Consider the following 19,294-nt stretch of genomic DNA (forward strand, 5'->3'; position numbering starts at 1 on the left):
GTTAAATGTCCTGAGTTACCTAACAGTTTTGAAATATCGAAGAATTAAAAAATCTGCTTGAAAGATATTTTTTAAGTGGAACAAAAATACTTTCTTGCTCTTTATGCTATGCTATTTAATTATTTTCCTCGGTGATGTATATTTTTAGAAACTGAGATATCTTTTTTAAATTATTAATAGATTTTATGTGGATTGACTCATGGATTAACTTGACTACACGAAGGAAATATATTTTTTAAAACAGGATACGAAAAAAATGACTGAATCTGTATATCATTATAATATACATACATCAAAACGTTAAAGATATGCTTCAACGAGATTACTATCATGGTAAATTGCAGTCTTTTGCTTTCAGCATACAGGATATGAAAAATATCAGCGTGAAGTATAAATTATAGTTCAATTAGCTACGCTTTATAGTAACATTCTGGAAAACTATATGCAACTAAAATCCTGTGTCATAAAGTAATACTAACGCAATCTAATAATCATTTTTTAAATAATTCATTCCAAAATTATTGTAAAAATGGTTAAATAATGAACTGCATGAAATGTAGAGAATTTCAAAATAAAGAAAAGTATTCGATAATTACGAAAAATAATCGGCTGTAATTATTTAAGCTGTTGCTCATAATTATTTCTCATTCAATTCGAACTTACCATTTTGGACGGTTTCAGAATTTAACGTACGTTGCTTAAATAATTTAGATTTAAAGCACGTACAATTGTAACGTAAAATAGGAGCAATATTAACCGTTCTCATAAAGGAACGTGCGTTCTAACATTCGCAAGATATCTTATTTAACTCTTTATAATAATTCTCTCTTTCTTCGTCTCTCGAATAATTATGGGTGATTTTGCATCTGGTATATGTGTATTTGCATTAATATACATATACAGCGTACATACAGCGTGTTTCATTTGAATCAGTTTCAATGGTTTAAGAAGTACATAATATTATCGAACTTAATTAGTTCTTTGTTCCTTATATTTAACAAAATACAAACTGAGAATGTATTAATAATTGCATACAACGTTTTAATGTTGGATATTTGTTCTCAAAAGTTTCAGGAAATAAACGTTTAATCTATTCAGAGAATATACTTAGACGAGACACCATGTATATATCAAAATTTTACGTAATCTTTTACAGATATACGACTGTAAGGCAACGTTGTTGTCTTGCGAGCAATAAGCACAAGGTTCTCAGTGATGTAAGTCACGAACGGCCTTCAGTGGTCCCTATCGTTACAAAATTCGAGCCGACTCGATCCGCTTCGCGTTATCTTCTATGTCCGACTATTTATGTGATTTCACGTGACCATGTACACGTTGTAATTTTCGAGGACAAATGTAAACGAAAAATGGTCATTGTATTATTTTCAAAAATGTGTCAAAATTATATTCGTACACCTTCAAGCTTATCAATATTCTCCTTTATCCTGTAACCTGTTTTTAAACGTTAATTTCCCGTGGGACGTTCACCTACGCGCTGATGATTTAACGTTCTGCACAGTTGCGTATCCGTCACGGAAACAAGGAATTCCCGGGGTAGTCAGGATGACGTCTTCACCGACATTGGTATATCGTTGACCTATGGGAAAAAGCATCGCGATTTCTGCTGACTAGATACGTTGTAACACCGGCAATTGCAGTTAATTATCTCACTTCGCTATTGTTGATTATGAACATTTCATAATTGGAAAATCGTATGGTGTTACGTCTTTTTTTATTAATTAAACGCATGATCGTGAGAAATGGCTTTTTGAAAATAGGTAAGCTAGTAATTTATAGCATTTGTATATTCTTGGTGTAAGATCGTATGTGTATTGTTTCTCACTTTATACTGATTTTTCTTACTACGTCTATTTCGTATTAATTTGTTAGAAATGTAATTTTGCTATTCGTCGTTGGCTTTTAAAAACAATATACATGTATATTTTTATATTTTTTCATTAATTGTAATTACAAGTGAACAACGTGTAAAATTATTTTTTTGGAGATGGACGATATATGTAGTTATAACGTGTATATACACTGTGTCTATGCTTTTGTCTATTAGTATATTTTATATTAATTTATCTTTTTATTTCTGTTAGAACGATTCTACGTCCAAAATTTGTCTGTTCTTTATTGCTACATACGTTTCTTATTAACCTACTTTTTAGTTTTCTTGCCTTTATCATTGGTTTCCACAAGAGTCATGTATATTTAGATTCAACTAAATATTTGTAAATGATAAGAAGAATTAATGGTATTCGTTCGTAACGTTTTATATACACGTTTGATGGTTCCTGAACAGATTGTAGTAGCCACTTTAGTCGTCTCGTAGAGCTTCTGTCATCGACGGCAATGCAATAGTTGAGACATCATGAAAGAATTAATTAACACGTATGTCTGCACATTGCTTCTTTTCTGTTTAAGGAGATCGTGTGGAATACGACAGTCTCGTTATATAGTTTACACGCTATACTTCGTAGAGTGTTTGTATGAGTAGGATGAAACCTCCTTTGCATTTTACTTTTGTGCAAACTGTTTTTCCTCGTGTGACATCAACGGATGACCAACTCTTCAGTCTGGCATATTTATAGATGCCGCTTGATATAAACAAAGACGCTTTCTTATATACGTAATGAAATCCAAATGACCAAAATTTTCGAATCCAAAAATTTCGAATCATTTTCTCAATTGCATCTTTATTAATAAATCTCTGGTCAATTGTAATTCTCAATTCTTTTTGTATTTCGATAGATTGTTCGTTAAAAGATACTGTAATTTTAAGTTGTCTGTTTTTTTATGTAAAACGTCCTATTTAACGCGTTCAAAGTCTGCAATTAAAAACGAATTCCATATGGATTGCCCCAATCTTGCAACAAATTTGTACCGTCAAATTTGCATTGCAATCGCCATTAGCGTACCGCAATTAATATTCCTCCGTTACAATTATCGCACTTGCAATTGCAATCATACTTTGCATATCTCTATGATGCAATTAATATTTTGTCACTGCGATTATCGCGATACCTTAAATCACGTTGGCAATAAATCGCGAAACGTCGACCTTGAGTCACGGATCCCGCTGGCTCGTTACGCTCGTTCGCGCGACCTGGAGAAACAATTCCTCTACAGATGTTCCGGACAACGCGCGTTAGTCTGGTTTTAATAATAGATCGCGCGTATGTGGTACATACGAGAGTTTCAGATCGTCATTCCAACGTGCCAACGAGTAAAACGCAACGAGCGTCTGTTCTGGAACGAGACCGCTGCAACAACGACTCGTCACAGACGAACACGTGGTATTCCATCGTGAAAACATCGGCGAATACGTTAACTTTTAACACTGAACTTTTCTCGAAAACGATAAAACGTGGAGAAAAGCGCATGAGAAACAGAAACAAGTTAAGCGACTGTTTCCGCCGTTTATGTCACCTGATTCATTTTTATCTATTACATTTTGCATTGGCAATCATTGTGAGTCATAAGATCGACGTGCTACAGACTCCGTTTAAGCGAGAAGTATTTGCATTTGAATGCTTGTGATCGAACAAAATTCCTCTTTGAAGTTGTCTTATTTTGGAGAGTTATAATTTCTACAAAAGCGATTGGTTACTGAAAGACACTTGTCCATTTTTGGAAATGATACTGAAGAAGCGTACTGTTTCGCTTTGGATTTGAAAAGTTAAATCAAATAACTCCAGTCGCATAAATTAGAATTAATAGAAATTTATTTTGCAGCATGACTAACTCTATTAAAAGAACTAATCTACGTTTGTATGCGACTACAGATCTACTAATTTCAGTTAATAACTAAAAACTAAACAAATCTCAGCTAACAATTAATGTTAACTGCATAACAGGATGGCAAGTAAACGCTAGTAAATAACAGTACATGTAAAAACTATTATGTGGTTATGTAATATTAGTTACAATTCTTTAAAATATTACTTTTGCAATATAAAGTGAAATGTTTGTACGTTACTGCATTAATCCTTATAAGCGCGTAAGATTAATTATTAACACGTTTATGATTACATATATTCCACGAGCACAGTACCATTTCTCTGTTAATAGTGTAAACGACATGTTAAACACTAACACACGTAAACAAGAAAAATGAAAGTTATGGTTTCCAGTCTATTAATTGTCTATTGCAGAGGTTCCTCTCTCTCTCTCTCTCTCTCTCTCTCTCTCTCTCTCCTTCTCTCTCTCTCTCTACCTTGTTTCGTGTTCCGATTTTTCTTGCTCCTCCTTTTCCTTTGTTTCCTTCTCCACAACAATCTTGTGATAGAAATCTTTCCACATCGTCTCCTCGTCCATTCTGGCAGGTATGTTCTTTACGCCCAAATGAAATTCATAACAACCTCCTACACGTTCTTTAATAGACCAAATTAACTTTCTCTCGTCGATGAAACGTCACTTCTATAGCTCGAGCAAGAGCCACGAGTCGCTCATTGCTAAAATCACGCAATGTTCAACGAGTATCGTCAGAAATTCCGGCGAACAACAAGTTAACACCGGTAGGTCAGCTCGAAGCAGTCAACACTGCCGTGAATAACACGCCTTGACATTCTCCATTCACTGTTGCTTCCTCTCCAGCCACCAGATGGCGGATGCTCACAGACCGCGCATCAATAACTTCTTCTCGACTATCCTTGATCTTCTACTTTCTTATCTGACGCTTTTACAATCTTCCTTATCTGTTCAATTATTCTTTAATCGAAGATAGTTCGCACGGAGATAGGAAACGCGGATTTACACGAACATCGTTCCGTGGAAACTGAGATTTGTGAATCTTGGTAACTGGTCGGTACTGGTAATCCTGATGGCGCCATGATTCTCAAATAGCACCGGTGAGTCAACGTTCAGAAACGAGAATTGTCATCAGAATGGTACCGTGTTGTTCACACGGCAGGTGTGTCAAAAGAGTTTACAGATCGCTGCCAAGGATGATTTAAGTAACTGAGATGATTTTAGAATTCGTCGAGTGTCGTTGGCATCGCGGTACATCTGTTTTGTCGGAAGTCGATGATCTTTTGTCTAACAAAAGCCAATTTTTCCTTCCTGTGGCTTCTATTCTTATCGCTGGCTGCTTAAGTGTCCTCTGTATTTCTCTGAATATTTTTCCACAAAGTACATTGTCTTTATAAAGTACGGTTCGTACGAGGACATTTCCTAATTTTGATAGTTGGTTGAAATTATTAAGATTTAGTCGATCGTAACTTTGCATTCATGCAGAATGACGCCCAAAAGATTTATAAAAATTATTTGCAAGAATTACACGAGGAATTTAATAAATAGAAATTAATATTCTATAGAAAAATGTAATTATTTCTTATTCATTTCTGAGTTTATTTCATTTCCTGTAAGTAGCCTAATAATTATGAACGGGAGCGTATATCGTATCGTTGGCTGGTAGTGGTTGGAAGAAACCAAAAGAAGCTGCAAAGAAATCCTTCAATTTTTTACTCAACGTATCCTCGATCCTATTTTTAACGTTGTAAGTCTCGCTTTCTGTTACTTATCTCTATTTATTTCGTTTCTTTGGTAATATTTCACTTGAAATTCATAAAAACTGCGGATGTAAAGCGACGTTTATGAGGGTTTACATATGGTAGTTTAATCTGTAATGCACTTGAGAATGGTAGAACGATGCAATATTTCATATCGTGTTATCAAAAGTGAGTCTCCTTCGATATTTTGAGAACGAGAAAGTCAGATATACCGAAGTATATATAAAATAGCGAAGAAGGAGCAGTGTTACAGACGAGTATATTATTTTCATCATGATTTTCAAGCTAATTTCGTTTCTCGTATTCTTAGGTAAGCCTCTAAAACTAAATTCTTTTCCTTTCTCAGTTATTCATATTTTTTAACTAATTGCATAAATTGAAAGATTCTCAAGAGAGACTCATATTTTCACACAGGCCTCATTTTATGTTCTTCAACTTCTAAACATACGACTGGAAGCAATTCTCCAATTCCAAATGATACTCGATCAGATCCAAATGCCTTTGTGTTAGTTAATCCAAATCAAGTGCATCGTTTGGAAAGGACGATACGAAATTTCTTTTCGAAAATAGCAGAGCCTATAGACAAACCGATTGTGTTAAGATCTACATCGTCTAATTCATATGGTCTGCTATCAACTATTCGAGAAGTATGTGAAAGTATAAGGAAAAAGCTCATGCAATTCGCTAATGATTGTGGACTAATTAATACCGTTCAACGATACGAAAAACGTCCGAGTCAGGATCCATTGTCCGATGATTGGTTCTCTGAGTTGCTGCTGCAAAGTATATACGTGATACGAGACTTGGGAAACATGATTAATGAAATTAGATCATCGACTGGTTTGTATCTCGGAGAAGGAAATACGACTTTCCGAGAAAGTAAGGTTTGTGCAAATGAGAAAATTGAACGAGGTATTTTGCTTGTTAATTGTGCTTTACGTTGTATAGTCAATGTTTTTAATGATAAAGATTTCTGTCTTTCAAGTAATTAATTGGTGAATTTATATATCAATATATAATTGATAATAAGGTAAATTACTGAATCAAAGTATAGAATATGTAATTAAATCTATGTTATTACTTTTTATTACTAAAACTCGAAAACTATCGAAAACTTGAGAAATGTGAAACCTTTTATTCTATGTATGTATATCAGCAAACAACCTGATAATCAATTATACAAGTTTTAAAGATTCCTAGGAAATTTTTCGGTACTATCTTTACGATTAACTCTTCCAAAAATTCATAAGCTAAAATATTCACACAGTTCCAGCAACTAAATAGACACGCTAACGGCTTCAAATTCCTCGGCGTAGTGAACGATGCAGCAGAATTTAGCGACAGACTATCGCAATGTCTGCTGCAAATAACGAACAATAGGAAGCGTAGATCTTCTTTCAGTCTAAATCGAGCAATCCTCGATCTGATGAAACATACACCGGAGACCACTCTTAAAACTTTGGAAACTAGTTTAAGGAACATCTCACAAACGAATGTTCTCAAGAATCATCCAGGACGAAAGCCCTGGCACATTTTCTTTTGCCTTTCAACGGCGAGCAACAGGGGAATCGATTACGACGAGTGCATTCGTGAATTGCAACGCTTCGACGAATGCCTAAGCAGCTCGAAACAATCATCGAATATGAAAATGCATAATTTTGACGCGAAATCGTGGACAAGGGCGATTCGAAGATTGAGTCATTGCAAAACTATGGAAGATAAATATGGAGAAACGGAGGTCTCTTGTAAACCCGATCGAACAATGCCACGAAAAATTAAAAAGAAAACGAAGTACGTGTTTGAAAGAATATTGGACAGAAAGATACCCAGAGGATCTTCTTTCCATCGTGCTGTTAGTGATCTTGGAGACACATTTTCGGAAAGCGAGTGGGGACAAAGATTTATCGATGAGTTGTGCCAATACTTTGGTATTTACGAGAATGGCAAAAAGAAACTAAGTAGATTTTCAAAATCCGCGAGTAGGAACAAAAAGGCAGCGGTGAAGTTAGTATGATTAAATTTTATACGATTGAAGTTGATTTAATTAAATTTTAGTACGTGTAACTAGAATCCTTTAGAAGGATTAATAATCAAAAGGAATTAAAAAATTTCTATAAAAATTTAGAAATGTGAAAGTTATACGTATATGGTTTTCAACCAGGCACAGTGAAATCTCGGAAGCTTTGAAATCATACAAAAAGGGAGCGATGGTAAGAACATTTGGAGCGATAAATAAAATGCACCGGTCTGCGGTCGATTTTGAAAAATTCTTCGCGGAGGGAATGAGAGATACCTTTAAGGAAGCTTGGCAGAGCCACGTGAAGGTTCTATCTAGTCTGATGGACTGGATGACCAAGCTACTGGAACTCCACAGCGGCGGAAGCTCCAGTGGAAAGGAACCGCGCTCGTCAGACACGAGCTCTTCAGACACGAGCACATCGCAAGTCGAGTGGAATAGCGACGAAGATTTGGATTCTGAAAATATGCGGGAGCGTGTTATAGCTCGTCCTAAATCAGGTTACCACGATTTATATTACGTTACAGTTGAATTAGATATTTTATTCATTTTATTATAAGAAATTTTTCGGGTCATGGTAGGTCCGATAATTTCCCTCTTATTCGCCAAACATTAAATACATAGAAATTTTCTTTATAAACTTTGTACGAAGAAGATATAAAGTATATTATTAAGCATGAAGTACGAATGTAATATAGATAAATGTTTCATTTACAGAGATAATAAAAGATGTGGACAGCTCTATGAATAGTCTAATGAAATCAATGAATCACCTAACCAGACATCGAAACGCGACCAATAAAGATATGCTGACTTCTCTTGCTAATAATCTTCTTTTAGTCATGATATTCATGGAAACTATGGGCTTCGTTTCTTCCTTATACTGTTTTGGACCAATTGCGAGTGAGGAAACTTCTTTAGAATTTGGCGACGAATGGAACCGTCAACATGGATCGTTGCATTTTTCTGAATACGATAAAATTATCGATTTAATCTCACGTGATTATCCTCTTTTTTACCAAAATGTGTGGCCATTTTGGGATGAGAATAATTAATTCTGAATAAACCACAAAAATTCTATGTTATCTTCAAGATAGTTGTAAATAAATATAATAAATAAATTTAGCCAATGTAGTAAATACAAATTATTGAAGAATTTCATTTCAGTCATAATTTATTTTCAGGCAATTTGTTAAATGTACTTAATATATATTAACACAGCTTTGCGAAATAAAAGTGCGAAATAAAATCCTTTGGATCTCTTTTGTGATAAATCTCTGTTAATTTATTTTCCTACTATTTATTATTTTAACTAATTATTTTAATTAAATTATTACAAAATGTTATAGATTGTTATTTAAAAGAATCGAATTTTATATTTTTTTAATGTTATCTTCGAGCTTCTCAATAAAAATTTTTAATTTCATAATTTTTATAGATTTCATAGACAAGAGGAATGAAATAAATTATATAAATATTATTAGTAAATAATATTATATATAATATAATATTTTTCTAATGTAAAAGAAAAGAAATTTATGAATTATCAAGATATATTTTTTGAAATTATTATCATTCATATCGGGCATCGTACACTTGCTAAGGACTCTATAAATCCTAAAATACAATAGATCAAGAAGTTTATATAACTATTTCTTCTAATCTTCCAACTTATCTAATTTATTTACTTGCAGGTAACAGCAATTTTCAGCAATTTACAAGAAAAATGCATGACATCTATAGTTTCCCAAGATATGAAACGTTCTTTATTCTGTATGCCACTCAAATTTATCAAACGCAATCGTTCAAACTGCCAGCAGAAATACACGCAAAATCTACTATCTTCTTCCTAACTTGTGAGTATTCTTTTTATTTTATTTCACATGTTCTTGTAACTCATATTTTCCTGAATCTATAATAATCAATAGCTTTTATTCACATTTTTACGTATGTTTATCGCAACAAATATAGAGAGTGTTCCTTGTGCGTGTATGAACGTACATCGAAGTACAACCTCACAACCGCGAATTAAGTTGCATCTAGTCTTTCCTCTCTTTTCATATCTTCATTATGTTTTCTTAATCACTTCCTTTCTTTTTTTAAATCTAAAGATGATACAAATCGCTGAAGAAATATGCAACGTTGTAGGAAGAATTATCTATCTGTATAAATAGTATTTCATTCAAATTTCGAAGTCTATGTCGACAGAGTAAATACCTGAAAATTCTGAATTAGGAACATGCACTAACCCATCGTATATTACGCGGATCTCTTACGATCCCAGTGAAATTCCACTCATGAATTTCTTCGAAGCGAATTTTAATTTTTCATGAGAAAAATTATTTGTATCGTATAGTAAAGACTTTAATGTGCATCTCAACATTTTTGCAGACGTTTCGGAAGCTCAGAGTAGTAAAAACATTAGACGTGGATATAAACAATTTTGTTCACAGAAATTGTGAAAATATGCTTGTTTACGAGAGATTGGCCATTTTATTCTCGAAATGACATTAAGGACTACATAAATCAATCGAATCGATAGTCGGTCGATCAAGGATTCACGTTCCACGTATAGCATGAAAATAGTCGTTTCCAGGAAGATGAAAAAGCCGCGTCCAATGCCAGAATACAGAGACAGGCGTGTTCAGGTTCGATGCACGCAGGAAGTCCATTACGCACGTTCTGCGCAAGATCCTGTCGCATACACAGCCACTCGACTCACGTACCGTGTACTTAGGGCTGAATGAAGTTCGAACAGGGCCCTTGGGTAATACGTAATTAGAAACTATTGTGCGCAACGACGTTTCGTATTGTCGACACGCATAAGCGAGTATGGCTATTTTTGAACATAATACTACTTGATGTATATTCTCAGATTTCGAGAAAACGACATGAGGATGAAATTCTTTTAAAATCGCTGAAATACAACACGATATAATTCAATTAGAAGTACGCCACACCCAACAATTAATCTCATCAAAGTTATTCTTAAAATTTTATCTTATCGTACCTCGAGTTCAATCATAGTCGTTCCAACAAAAGGAATTTATTCGAATAATTGTCGTAGATAAATATTTATTCGAAACGATTCGAACAATAGTCAACGTTGATGCAACGTTGGTCCTGAATAGATTATTAACAATAAATTACGTAACTAATTTTCAAAATCGACGAAATCGTCTTAGAAAGCTACTTCTTTGTTAAACCTATACAACAGATTGCCTTAAACCTCTCGTCTATTGAATGTAAAATTAAATATTCCCCACGTACAATCTATTCAACTATCGTTTTGGCTATCGTTTCGTGCGATGGTGGGCACGCAAGCGTTACACCACGCTGTCATTTACTCGAATGACTCACCAACGCTGGTTTCCCTGCATAAACAACGGCTGCCGGCTTTTCCAGCGGGTCTTTAAACTCCCTTGCCACGTGCACCGTGTCTTCTAACCGTGAGAAGTGCATTATCGTCGGTCACATCCGTCGATTTCTCCGTCGCTCTCTATCTATTCGATGGATAAACACGATGGCCACCCAACGATCCAATCGACTCGACGACCGTAGCCTCTTCGATGCCACTGTTAATCGATTTCGTCGTCAGGTGCATCGTGTTTGATAACGAATTAGCAATTCTGTGTCGTGATACTATCTAGATCAGAGAGATTTGCCACTCGAATTGAGTTTTGGAAATTTTTGAAATCTATATTTTTTAGCTCAGTTTTGTTTGTAATATTTAGACGAAACGTACTTTAGTGACATGTGATGTCTATATAATGTATGATATGATATGATACTATATGATATAATACTGTATTATAAGCGTATAATACTTTGATATCGTTTGTTTCGCTTCCGACATCGAACATCCTCAACCTTAAATTAGCAAAATCGATAACAGTTTCATCGATTGCGATGCGTATACATAAATTTTAATTGTTACTCGTTCATCGAGTTATTTAAGCCACTATGGACGAATGCATCCAGAAAAGAGAAAACAAGCGGCATGTGGATTTGCATACGTTAATACTTAATGCGATTCTGAGAACGTAATAATCAGGTAATTTGTTCATCCAAGTTGCTATGGTTCATTCATATGGTTCTACGTGGAAACATGATTTCGAATGTTATCGTATTTTCCTTATATGAATTTACTTTCATAATTCACAATGCTTTGATGGGACACGCATGATATACGTGTATGTACAATTAGAAAATTTTATTTTGCAGCATTTTCTCCAAAGAAAGATTTCAAACAATTTATTTTTCAACGTACGAATTTTTTCTTACTAATCCAGTATAATCTAACAATTGACCACTTAACAAATTTTATCATTAATAAATTTTCCATATTCGTGAATTACACTCACCCTGTTACCACACAAGGAGAAATCCTATTTGTCCTCAAAACTAGTTGCTTGAACCTCCTGTACCATCTATCGTTACATGCTGTACAGCAATTCTTCCCCGAGACAATACTCGTCTTCACGCTTTCTGAATCACTATTATCATGTACGTTCTTCGTGATAAGTGTCGCAGGCTTTTCTTCGATACTCACAATTATATATTCGTCTAAACTTCTCCTCGAAAGATCATTAGCCTTGCTAGGTTTCTTCTTCATTAAATTCATCCCAATAAAAGAATTTTCTACACATGAGTCAAATTCGTCGTCAGTCATAATCGATAAATTCTTATTTGTCAAATATTCTTTATTATACACCTCCGTGTCTTTCGTTATCTCATATTTCAAAGCACTGTTTTTAATCTCACTCGATTTAGGAGACAAATATTTTTCATTATAAGGACGAGAATCCTTTGTTTTCTTATACTTTGGAACACCGTTTTCGATCTCACTTGACTTAGAAGGTAAATATTTTTTGTTACGAACCTTTGTATCCTTTGCTTTCCTATATCCGAAAACGTTGGTTTTAATTCCAGTCGACGCAAACTTATTTTTATACACCTTCTTCTTATCCTTTGTTTTCTCAAACTCTAGCACTATGTTTCTAACCTCGGTTGACTTAAAAGACAAACGTTTAGACGACTTCTTACGACGATATTTCAGCTTCTCAAAAATAGCTAACATCGTTTTAGAAAGTGGTGTATAATTTTCTCAGTACTCATAACATATTCGTTCCAGGATACGTTATGATTTTTTGAATGTTTTACTCGAAGCAAGTGTAAAAGTTTATGGCACAGTTAAGCGATGAGTATTAAAGACTTCATTTTCACTTTCAAATACGACAGTTTCATTTATGTTGTTATGACTGTTCGGGGTTTAGGGTACAATGTGGCTCGTGTGAATAGCGCGCGCAAAACTGTAGAACTGAGCTCGAGCCACACTCACACTAAGTACGTGAATGTTCTCCAAATGGAAGTACTATATAGTATGTAGTTGATCGCAAGCTGTTCTACTCGGAGTAGGGGCACTCATGACTTCCCACCAGCTCCGATGGTGGGTTCCCCGATTTCGATTTGCTTAAAAAACGTTTGCTCATACAAATTACACACTGTGCACTGAGTCTGTAAGTCATCGGAAATAGGACTTGTAGAAGTTCCTCTGGTACATTAAGGTTTCTTAAAAAATTTCCTTCCCTCGAAGACTTCGATTAAGTATATCCATCATACTTTGTCGAATTCTAGGATTTAAATTTTTACCGTCGCTTTGAAATCGAGAGTTTATATTGTTCATTTTAAAGAAAGTAGAACGAAAATATGATGTTACATAGGATGTTTCATAATTTGGAAGAAAATTGGCAAAAGAGTGATTACTATTTTTATTTGTGATTATTTTATTTTTTAAATTAGCTCTCGTTTCAAGCGTTATTATGACATTATGGAGTTTAATTTAATTTTGAGTGCGTTCTTTCAAAAAAAAGTGATATAAAAATAAATTTCGAACATTGGTTCAAAATTATTAATTTTTCTTTAATTCTGATTGGGTTCTTTAAAGGAAAGTAAAATAAAAATAGAACTGGTGTTCACATACTCTTGAACCACAGTGTACTCGTATGTCTATCGCTTGTAACCGTGTTATATATAGATCTTAGGATATTAAATCTGAAATCATATGTGGGAAAAACGCTATTATTACCACGATTCTAATGAAATCGAGCACGTACTTACTGCTCCCTTTTTCACTCTATATCGCATTCTTTTCCCCATGATGCATGTCATAATTAAGTGATAAATATAACAATAAGGAAATAGATGTTATTCTCCGAAGTATGATACTGCTGAAAGTTCCGGCCTGAAATCTGACATCCTTCCTCAACATTGTATATTAACCGCTAAAATATGCTGATAAGAGCGCGTGTGTCAAGTATGATTCTGCATTAACAGCAATAATAATCGTGACATCACTCAAATTACATTTCACGTAACCAGCAATTTAAGTAAAATTATTGTTAACGACGATAGCTGACGTTTAAAAGATCAATTTTCATTTGATAGGCACAACCGGAATTTTCAGACAGGCAATTGAAACTATCATCGTTTCAATTATCACCTTTGGATTCGAGTACAATGACAAATTTAATCAAGCATTTATCCATGATCGTTAAACGATTGGAACATTCTGCACAATTTTTGCAAAATCACAGATTGTGGAAGTTACGTAGCGAAAAAAACGTTTAAATTGTAGAATTTTATTATCTTTTTTTTTGCAAGAGTAAAAAAATTTTAATTAATAAAACAAGCAATTGTGCCTAAAAAATTAGAGGGAAATATTTTTTTAGAAAAGCGAGATGGAGTTCGGTTTAAAAATTCTCAAAAAGCGAGCTTAAAATGATTTTTTGTTTCAAGATTACATTAAAAATCATAATTAATAATGTAAAATACTGTTAATAATGTGTTGTGATATATTATGCATTTGAAATTCAATGGTACTCACATTGAGGTGAGTCCCACCCAGAGAACTTTTGGGAATGACCTGATCCAAGTATTCCCGTGGGTGTTGTGCGCGATCTTTGATTGGGAAGTCTGCTTCCGTTTGAAAAATGTCCAGTCGAACATCTTACAGGTAGAATTACGCTTCCTCGCGGTTGTATTCGTCGAAAGACGTCTAGGAACGACGGACAAGTGAGACACGCTCCGCAGAGATTGAGGTACTGAGCTGTGTTCCATTATTTAAAGAAAATAATGTTCAGCTGCAATTACTGTGCTGTAATTGACGTGACGGCACGCATACGTCAGCAGAAGGAAGATACGCTAAAAATATTGTAATCGTGCTGATCATAGAAATATTTTCCACTAACTGACTAAAAAAAAAAATAATTAAATTTTGATAAATTGCTATAGAATGATATTTCCTTGAGATTATAAAAAATCTAAATACGTTAACAGTTAAAACGGAACTGATTAAATATTAGTGAGTAGATTGCTGTGGATAGTTGGATATATCTTTGAGATTGTAAAATAACTCAGTATGCTAATAGGTGATGGAAATTATAATTTCGTTCCTGTGGATAGAAATTCTCATGCTGAATTCCACAGTAAAATGAAATGAATATATGTTATAGCTAAGATATTCGAAATTCAAGAAGCATTAAATGGAAGAAGAATTCCACGCTTAAATTCAACGGCATATAACAAAACGAAGCTATAGGCCGGAAATCGGATTAAGGAGAATTATCTCTATACAGTATTAACGTAAGAAACTAACTCTAGGACGATTATTACCTCCTTGTGATCTTTCGAACGAAAAATCCTCATTTTCCTTCTCATCAAGCGCTCACCGTTCCCCCGTGTTCCTGGATTCCATTTCCTGCCTCTTCCTCCATTTTCCCTTTCTCCTTACGCCAGCACTTTTATTACGCGGCCCCTATTAAACGAACAATTCATTACCATCCAGCAACCTTTTTATGTGCGTTATACAAAACTTCGTGAAATTTCATTATAATGAGACACGGCTATTGTGATTGTATTGAAAAAATGTGGAACCAGTCGAGAAGTGTATATATAGTGAGCTATAATACTTAGAACGGCATTACTTTGTCATAAACTGGACACGTATATAGGTCTAAAAATACTTTTGCTTATAGTTCTAATAATAAGCCCGGGCGGCTTTATATACACGTATAGGGTAAAGTTATTCAAAAATGTTGACCTTGATTACATACTTTAAGTTCATCAAAATCAACGAGTTGCCTATTCCGAATAATTATCCCTTTTTCATAATTAATTCGCACAATTTCAAAAACCCCAAAAGCAAAACACTCAAAATACCTGCCTAAGAATCACAAACATGCAGCAACCTTCAGGAATTCTCGCAAAAACAAGCCGATAATCTGGAAGCTAGCAAGCTACGCGATGCTCTTTACTCCTCACTTACCTCAACCCTATCAGGCTTACGTTGAACGTTTCCTCGGCGAGTCCATCAAGATTTCCCTCTCGACGACCGGGTCGCAACGGCGAAGATCTCAATCAATCCGTGACCGTGTCTCGAAAGACGCGCGCCGTACGCCCCCGCGGCCATCCGCGCCGCAAAATCGCCACCACGGAGGTGGATTGAGACGCGGTGGGGTGTGGCCGGACCCGGGATTAACCCCGTCTGACAGCCAATCATATCCAAGACAGCCCCACCACGGCTATATCCGTGACTGGAAGAACCGGCTGAAACTGTCGTCCTCGGCCTCCACCCTCTCTTCTAGCAACCCCCACCGCTAATTGCCCTGGCTTTAATATCACGCGTGGAATGAGAAGTTGTGGAGGGGCGGAGAGGATGATAAGGCAGCAGAATATGCCGAAGAGCAGCCGGGGAAACGGAGGCTGCGCCCGTTTTGTGTGCATCCTCTCTGTGACATCTACATCGAACAGAGAAAAGAGGGTGGACAACGGCAAAGGGTGGAGAAAACGGGGTGCATAGGCGATGTACGCGTGCATATTTGCGGATTTTACGCGGTGCATTGCGATACACGATAGGATTTCCAGGGCCAATTTGCCAATGGCCGGTTTGCTTTATTAATGATCCCGACGATGATCGAGGAGCCGATGCGTAACTGAGAGATTGATCGACGAGAACGGCCGAGTCTATTTTCACCGTCATTGCTCGATGATGTCCCGCATTTATGTGGTTGGTTCTGTAGAGTCATCGATTTCGAGAGATTCGTTTTGCGAATTTCCGGCCTGAGATGTAAGGAGATTCATTTTGGAAATTTCGAGAAAGAACCTTACCTAAAGTTTCGAGTAATTTTCACTAACAAAAGTGAGTTTAAGGAATTGACGAATGTTATAAGGATCGTGAATAAAAAATAGGAGAAGTTATAGGAATCTTTGAGAAATTTATATGAAATCTGCTTATTATCTTTACTAACTCACTCTCTGCATAAACACAAACGTCTTGGGTGATATAACTTTTCTGTAATGATGGACGTATAAAATGTCCAAATTTTCAAAGAATGGATATGTTAACAATATTCGTATCATATATGAGTCACTGAGAAGCCACGCTGATACTGCTGAACCTGACACTGAATCCTATTTCCTGAAAATTTCTTAATTCTGGTATTAACGATAAACATTTAATTGTCGAAACATCAATTGATTGACTTCAATGGAGTTGATCAATCGACTTCTGCTTTGTTCTCTCCCCCGGTCTTTCTAAATGGTTAGTTCTACGCTTCCAATAAATTCCAATCCAACTAATCCAAAACCAAAACCAATTCCACTAATCTGCCTTTTCATATAATTCCCTGTTTCCTCGAAAAGCGCCCAAAAATGAGATTCGGAAACCACCGAAGAAAGCACGAAGAATTTTGCTGAAGGAGCAGCTCCATAATCTCGAAGATGAAATCACTCGTTCATCCGAGCGTGTTCATTTTTCCCAGCTCGTGGAACGAGGACTAATTAAAGACGAAGGGAAATTTCGTCGGCGGCTCGAACGAGACTCGCTGGATCGTCGTCTTCGTCTTCTATATTGGCTCGTAAGGGTGGCTCTTATAAAGCGGAGCAATTATCCGGGTAAAATACTCTCCGAAATTTCCGTGATAAATTTCAGCCTGTAATAAGGGTGAGTCGCAAGTCATTTGGCCGGGCTCACGAAGAGGGTGGGTTATCGGTGCTTCAATAGAAATTCTTTCCAACCCCCACCGTCGCACCGCGTCGTCGTGGAAGCTGGCGCGCGCGCGCGCAACATCGTTTAATTTAAACATTTGTCGCTGATCTCATTCGATCTGTGTCTCCAGTTTCTTCCAGTCGAAAGCTAATAATTACCAGTTCTGAACATAGTGGAGACAGGGTAAGAACTTGCAAAAGGGTGAGTTTGCTAATATCGTTGCCTTGGTAAGTGGGTACGGATGCAAAAGTTGGGTTGTTGAGTTGTTATCGAAATTAAAATGTACAGTCGTGAAATTGTACAGCGATAGCGTTTAGGGTGTAACGGAGTAATTTTCCTACCCTTTGGTGAAGGAGTTAAGGATTTTACGATATTGTGCTTTGTAGAACAGTTCTGGAGAATTTGTATCTTATTCGTTAGATTTTACGCAATTCGATGAGAAATTATGGAGCATCTCTGGTTAATGATTTTTATTATTTATTGGAAAGTGGATTGATTGGGTTATAGAGAAAGTGAATTTGGATTAAGAATTGTGGAATAGAATAAATACTAATACTAGAAAACGTTTTGGTAATTTAATTTTGGGGGTGGTTATGGTTTTGTTGTCTTTCGTTGGAGAAATTTAGAATGTTACAAAATTATACGTCATAACAGATTTAAGATTTAAAGATAAGCATATAGAATTCTATAACGCAATTTTTAGAGATGTAATTGATTCTATAAATTTCGTAGATTTTATTTGAGTTGAGGTATTCCTTAATAGAAATTCCTATTATTGATGGAAAAATAAATTAGATTTCAAAGAAGACGAAGGGTCTTCCGATAGGTGAAATTTACAAAATTATATGTATTTGAACTACCATGATCGACGTAATGTGTGAATTAGAAATGCGCTTAACGTTCAGTTTTATGGCGTTTCTTGAGCAACTCAAATGGTTGAACGCGAACTTAGCGTCATCGGGAAATATACGATGCAATTACGCGCGGATCTATTATTCGGTTTCTAAAATATGCAAGACACGGCCGAAGTAAATTTCGGATTTATCGCTCAATCTCAACTTCATAATGGCTCCGTGGAACTTTTCGTGGGGGCTGAACTCTTCGTCCATTAAAACGAGATTTATTATTCCGTTTGTAAAAAGCGTAACTTAAAAATCCGTAAATTGTTAGGATATTGGCTAAATTATTGAAAAATTACAGAATATTTCGTGTCATGCTTAAGCTTGCAATTAATATGGGAATAATTTTCTTATATTTTATGCAACGAAAACCAGCCAATTTCAATGCTAATAGAACGTTACAATTTAACTATTACGGTAACCAATAATGCACTATCACTATGTTAGTAATATTCTGCTTCTATAAATAGAATATTTAAAATAATATCCCACAGTCGTAATTTTTTAATATTGTAATGTATCGTAATATTTATATTCATATATATGTCGAAATAAATAAATACCTAGAAATTGTACACAGAATGAAATTTTCTATAAAAGTAATGGTAATCAAAAATGACTATCCAGAAAACTTTTCGATTCCTTTGTCTGTCGTCGCCCACGTGATAGTTACTATTGTTAGGATCTCCTATATAATTGAATACTTAATTACATATGTGTGCTAATTATTAAACTATAATCTGACGTATCAGTAATTATGACGTATTTGGCAACGAGGTAAAACGGAGGTAATAAAATAATGACGGAGAAGAGAAAA

At 35.3% G+C, this 19,294-nt stretch overlaps 2 protein-coding genes and 1 long non-coding RNA gene across 7 annotated transcripts in view; 2 read left to right on the top strand and 1 right to left on the bottom strand.

Annotated features, from left to right (window-relative positions):
- The window catches only part of stac (C2 and C2B_Munc13-like domain-containing protein staccato), a 36,864-nt gene extending 24,008 nt beyond the window's left edge, over positions 1-12,856 (bottom strand). For 2 of the 5 annotated variants that reach the window (XM_069129119.1, XM_069129118.1), the window contains exon 1: positions 11,895-12,855. In XM_069129119.1, coding sequence (XP_068985220.1) covers positions 11,895-12,610 — 716 coding nt within the window. In that variant the 5' untranslated portion in view covers positions 12,611-12,855. Of the gene's footprint in view, positions 1-4,219; positions 4,529-11,894 lie in introns of those variants that run through there. The other 3 variants (XM_069129117.1, XM_069129120.1, XM_069129122.1) reach the window with 3 other exon arrangements.
- On the top strand, positions 4,759-5,305 carry LOC138187879 (uncharacterized). The gene is made up of 3 exons (XR_011175274.1): positions 4,759-4,915; positions 4,978-5,156; positions 5,239-5,305. It is a non-coding gene; the product is annotated as an uncharacterized LOC138187879 (long non-coding RNA).
- On the top strand, positions 5,588-8,604 carry LOC138187627 (uncharacterized). Its single transcript, XM_069128590.1, has 5 exons — positions 5,588-5,823; positions 5,928-6,397; positions 6,781-7,517; positions 7,675-8,030; positions 8,248-8,604. The coding sequence occupies exons 1-5, from the start codon at positions 5,787-5,789 to the stop codon at positions 8,583-8,585; spliced, it is 1,938 nt and encodes a 645-aa protein (XP_068984691.1). The 5' UTR covers positions 5,588-5,786; the 3' UTR covers positions 8,586-8,604.
- Positions 12,857-19,294: the final 6,438 nt, after the last annotated feature.

This window comes from Bombus flavifrons, chromosome 15 (genome assembly GCF_040668555.2).
Source record: "Bombus flavifrons isolate JBK064 chromosome 15, iyBomFlav1_principal, whole genome shotgun sequence".
In the NCBI taxonomy this organism is placed as follows: Eukaryota; Metazoa; Arthropoda; class Insecta; order Hymenoptera; family Apidae; genus Bombus; species Bombus flavifrons.